The 5,602-nt window shown below is 42.0% G+C and overlaps 1 protein-coding gene across 1 annotated transcript; it reads right to left on the reverse strand.

Annotated features, from left to right (window-relative positions):
- Nucleotides 1–2,834: 2,834 nt before the first annotated feature.
- LOC112149858 (transcription factor SPT20 homolog) lies at nucleotides 2,835–3,745 on the reverse strand (the record flags this gene model as incomplete). The annotated part of the gene is given in 1 exon segment (XM_024277825.2): nucleotides 2,835–3,745. A coding segment is annotated over 1 exon segment (781 nt), but the record flags the coding sequence as incomplete, so codon positions are not given.
- Nucleotides 3,746–5,602: the final 1,857 nt, after the last annotated feature.

The raw sequence follows: 5,602 nt of genomic DNA on the forward strand, positions 1-5,602 counted from the left end.
CAAACATTTGTGTGAATTCATGCAAAAGGACGCCCAGATTGATTCCACTCTTGATCGGTGAACTCCAAAAGAAGTTGCAGTCTTTACTCCTCAACTTCATGCAGATAGCGCTTCGGCCATTTTGGTCCAGTTGTTCTCCTCTGAGCACAGAGCCTATTAAAACTGGGGAAACTCGGAGCAAAGCAGACTGAGACAACCTCAAAAGCTCGGTCCGAAAGTGGATCATGGTCCCAGACCAGGGTCCATTTGGGTGTATTTAGACTGAAAATGTGTTCTGGATTATTGGGAAAAATAACTCTGATTCATTATTTTCACTCTTATTCACTTAAGTCGGTCCTTGTGTGGCCCATGTTTTCCAACCAACCAGTCATTGAAGCCTTATTGGCTAAACACACCCGATCTATGTAATCAACAGCAGATAAGGACGGGTGTCTAGGAAACCCTCCGGGGCTGGATTTGGACACCCCTGCTTTAAATATATTGCTTATATCTGTGATGCAGCATAATCCATGCCACACACGTCTTGGGTCATGGCTTTGTTGGGCAGATTCCACTCTTCCTCTGTACTTCCTCTGGGCAGTCCTGATGGTCTTTCTGATGTCGCATTTGGCTGCTTTGTAGGTTTCCAGATTTCCTGAGTTGAAGGCAGCAGTGCGGGCTTTGAGTTTCGCAAGCACCACTGGTCCAACCCAGGGTTTCTGGTTGGGGTACGTGCAGATGGTGGATTGGTGGACCATGCCGTCAATGCATTTTCTGATGTAGCCAACAACTGAGTCTGTGTACAGGTTTATGTCCCCATCCGCTGCGCCTGCAAACATCTGCCAGTCTGTTGTTTCAAAACAGTCTTGTAGAACCTCATCAGATGTATTGCTCCATTTGTATAGTTGTTTGGGAACTGTTTTTTTTTCCAGTTTTAGCCTTTGTTTGTAGGCTGGTAGCAGTAGAATTGCATTGTGGTCGGATATACCAAAGGCTGGGCGGAGGAGGGGTTTGTAGCTATCTTTGAATGGGGTGTAACAGTGATCCAGTGTCTGCTCCCCCCTGGTAGGGAGGGAAATGTGCTGATAGTATTTTGGTAAGACCACTCTGATGTTGGCTCTGTTGAAATCCCCCAAAATAATAAAATCTGCATCCGGGTGCATATTTTCAAGTTCGTTTATAATCCCATACAATTGCTCTAGAGCTTGAGTTTTTAGATTTTGGGGAGGAATATATACAACAGTTAAGATTATGGAGCTGAATTCTCTGAGCAGATAAAACGGCCTGATTTTGATGGTCAGCAGCTCCAGGGCTGGAGAACAGTGAGTTTTTACAGTGCGTACATCTGTGGCCCATAACGAGTTAATCATCAGGCACACACCACCTCCACACGACTTGCCTGAGTCCTCCGTTCAGTCCGACCTGTAGATGGTGTAGTTGTCTGGGGCCGCGGCGTGATCGGGAACCGATGAGTCCAACCATGTTTCCGTGAAGGCAAAAACACAGCAGCTCCTCGTGTCCTGCTCGAAGGAAATCCGTGCGTGCAGGTCCTCCAGTTTATTTCCCAGAGATTGCATGTTAGCAAGCAGAATAGTATGGAGAGCGGGTTTGTTGTCTCTGATCCGGCCTTTCCACAGCACCCCCGATCGCTTTCCTCGCTTTCTCTTTCTCGCTCTTCTTCCCTTGCGGTGCCGGCGAAAAACAGAACGGCAGTACGTCCGTCGCGGATGCCACGAAGGTCGGCATAAAATCGCTCTTAACCTTTGATTTAAGCTTTAAAAGAGTGCTGCGATTGTACACATAGCAAGAGGTTGTAGTGCTGTTACATAAAGTGACAACTAGTATTAAAAATAAGATAAAAACAAGGTTAAAAGGGCGAGTTGGCACGGAGCTACTCCTCAGCGCGGCCATAGCACGACGCACCGGAAGTGAGAATCCTGAACTATTAACAGCAATTTCACCTAAAAACTGCTGTCATTGGACATTCTTCTTGCATTTAAAAAATATAGAAATTTTGCCGTACTATTTAAAATATTTTATTTTTCAAGGCAATAATAAAATTGATTGTTCAGTACGACACAGATAAAATAACCAGATCACCTTTCAACCACTGATAACCCTTAGTGACTACTTTATCTGGATTATCCAAAGCCTTCCATCACTACATGCAGATTTTTTAGGTTTTTTTTTAAGAGGAACATTGTAAAGAAACACTCAAAACCTCAGCTAATTACAAAACTCGTAACATCTCAAAGACTGGAATAAGTCCAGGTTTTTGTCGCCATTGAATTAATGGATGGATGGACGGATGGACGGACGGACGGATGGAGCTTGACCCCCATTCACTCTGTGTTCTCACACCTGAAGCTCTGTCAATGGTGCACAGTGGAGCTTGACGGCGTCGTCCTGTCACTGCGGTTGAACACAGCAGCCTCACCACCAGATTCAGGGATTTCTACCCTGTAGGTCAGCAGCACTGATAAAGGTTCTTGTTAAGTTCTGTTTGTGATTTTGATGATTGATTTTTCTCTAGGTTTATGTCACATGACCTTCTTGGCAAAACCCTCTGCAATTACCCGGACTTGGGACCGGCACAAAGAGGCATTAGATTGCACTCCCTTGTGGTTGCATTATTTTGCCAAAAAATGTCATTTGATGAATCCAAATGACATTTTTTGTAATAGTTTTTGGCATGATGTTTTTTATTTTATGTACAAGGAGTAATATCATATTTATTTACATTTTTAGTTTATATTTGATTATGTACAGTTAAATATGTACATCTGATTATTTGATCATTTACATACAAAAATGCAATTTAAAAAAGCTACAATAAACTTTATGAAAAAAAAAATTGCTTAAACTACTCTAATAACACACAAATATATAAAAAGAATTGGAAGAAACCACTTTCGTTACATTTACTACAAAAGTTTGAAGAACCACATTTACAGGAACAAACAGAGAGAGGTCTTATTGATTGGCCTAATTTTTGTTTTTTGTTGATTTTTTCAGCCGCAGAAAACGTCTTGCTCTTTTCCAAAAGGATGGAGACTTCTTTTTTGGTTCTGGAACGTCTTCAGGGTCCTCTTTGGTTCCCTGAAGACCTTCAGGTTCTGAGAGCTGCGTTGTCTCCTGGGCCGAGTCCACGTTCTGAGTCTCCTCTGTGGTCTGGATGACAGTGACCACGGGGACCAGAGGCTGCTGCTGGGCACAGTTTTCCTTCAGCAGTTGATCCATCCGGCTGTCCTTGAGCTGAACTTTCAGACAGTGGAGCTCCGCCTGAAAGCACAACTCTCTTCTGCAGGACGCCACGGTCATGGTGGCGATCTGCTTGGCCACGGCTTGGAGGGCAAAGTCCTGCTCCGCTTTGAGGCTGTTGATGATCTGCTGCTGTTGAAGAAGTTCTTGTGAGCAAACCAATCTCTCATGTTCCAGCTCTTGGCGCAGGGCTTTTACTTCCGTTTTTGCAGCTGAAATTTGGGCGTCAGATTTGGAGGCGAGATCTTCTTGAGCTGCCTTCAAGTCTTGGACTTCTTTCTTCAGGAAAGTCTCTGATTTGGATTCTTGAGTTTTGGAATCCAGCTGCTGTCTGAGACCTTGGAGTTCCTGCTGAAGGATGTTATTCTTCTGGCGCTCTGCCTCCAGGTCTTTAGAAAACTTTGCCTCATTTGTTACGTAGGCCACTTTTAATTCCTCGTAATCTCTCTGCAGGTCCTTCTTCTTACGCTGTTTGATGGCGCTTTGAACTTGGTTGGAGATTTTGATCAAGTACAAGGTTGCTTCATGAAGGGCATCCGGCGTAAAATCTCTGCCAAATCACTGATTCGAAACAGTGGGTGCTGTTACGCTGTGGCGACCCCGAAAGAGATAAGCCGAAAGGTGAAGAAGATTTCTCTTGAAGACTGGGCCAGATTAAACCATCTGACGGGCCGGATGTTTGACACCCCTGATCTAGGTCATCCTAAACATACTTTCTTTTATGTCTTCTCCTGCTGGTTAGCACTCTGTACTTCAGCTACTTATTTTGTTGGTACTGAATTACAGTGTGAAAGTCTACATATCTTTGAGCATGTATAAGAGAAACCAGTTGAAGATTTCTGCTTGATATAAATAAACAGCTGGAATAAAAGAGAAAAGAACACTGAATGATTTATTTGACTGACTTAAAGTCACACTAATCAACCCAAAATTCTCCTTGAATATTTACCTCCTGTTAAACATATATGACTGTTCTGTCATGTGTGAGAAATCCAAAGTGTCAGCGCTGCAGTGACTCCACTTATCAGTTCCATCCAGATGAACTCCAGTTTGGAGTCTCAGCATCAACTGCACCTTCAAATTATTCATATTTCTGTATATATGTCTTCATAGAGTCGCCACCACATCTCTCAAGATTGACTCAAGCTCAGTGAAACCTGAGTGTTGGGACTGATTTTCATCATTGTTGTGACGGTTTAACAATATTAAAATAAAATAAAAATGTGACTTTATTCTGCCAGGTTCAAATAAACCTAAAGAACCAACTATGTTTATTAGTTTTGCTGCATCACAGAGATGCATGACCCATGTGACTTACACCTATAGAAATAAGCTAAAAGGCAGTCATTAATTTTATTTCCATTGAATGTTGGTTAAAAAACTAAAATAATGGGTTCACTTGTGGTATTAAGCTTTATACCATTATATCAAATATTGAAATAAAGGTTTTGCAATCCCGACTCAGACACATCCTCCTCTCTACAAAAGTCAAGAGGAGAAAAGATGCTCGGAACAACAACATCAACCTCTCATCACTGCAATTAGAGAGTAATCAGTAATCAGATGGCCCCTAATCTCATTCTAAACTCTCTCCAATATAAAATTTGATTAAGGATGAAGAAGTGGTGGAACCTGGTAAGCTGCAGGGAATAATGAGTGTCGGCAGAAATGAGAAAAACAATTAAAGTAAAGAGGAGTGGAATTTACAGGAGACACTTGGTTTGTAGGATCGACTTTTTGGAATTTTTACTTTTTATTTTACACCGTATTAAAGAGGTATATGTATTTTTCCATGGTAAAAATAACATATATAATACCAAAAGAAAAGATAATAAATACAAATATGACCACTGAATGCTTTGAATGCTAATACTGATACAGTATTGGGGAAAATGCGGACTAATCCCTGTAATGGAACAGTTTTTGGTTAGTGGGCAACCATGAAAAAATGTAATGAGTATATTTTTGTGTGTGCATTTAAACTACATTGAAGTCAGTTAATAGACCCTTTTCACGGTGACGTCAGGCAAAATGACAATGTTGCCGACTGTTACATGCTGCTGCCCGACCTTTTTTCCACCCAGTCCTTCGGCTCACCTGGCAGGTGTGGCCAATGTCCTGTAATTACCACCTGGTGTCAACTTAAGATGGAGGAGGCCACACCGAAGCAGGCAGGGAGCAGAGCAGGAGGCTGAGGGGTCGGAGGGAAGGGGTTATGCTAGTGTGGTGCTGGTTTGTTTTGCTCTCTTTTACCCTTTTACTGACAAAAAATGAACATGAAAGTGTTATGGAAATTTTATTTTTGATGTTCTTTTTATTTTCTTTTACTGAACGTTGATTGAAGTTTTGAATTTAAAATGCC

This window comes from Oryzias melastigma, linkage group LG13 (genome assembly GCF_002922805.2).
Source record: "Oryzias melastigma strain HK-1 linkage group LG13, ASM292280v2, whole genome shotgun sequence".
Classification (NCBI taxonomy): domain Eukaryota; kingdom Metazoa; phylum Chordata; class Actinopteri; order Beloniformes; family Adrianichthyidae; genus Oryzias; species Oryzias melastigma.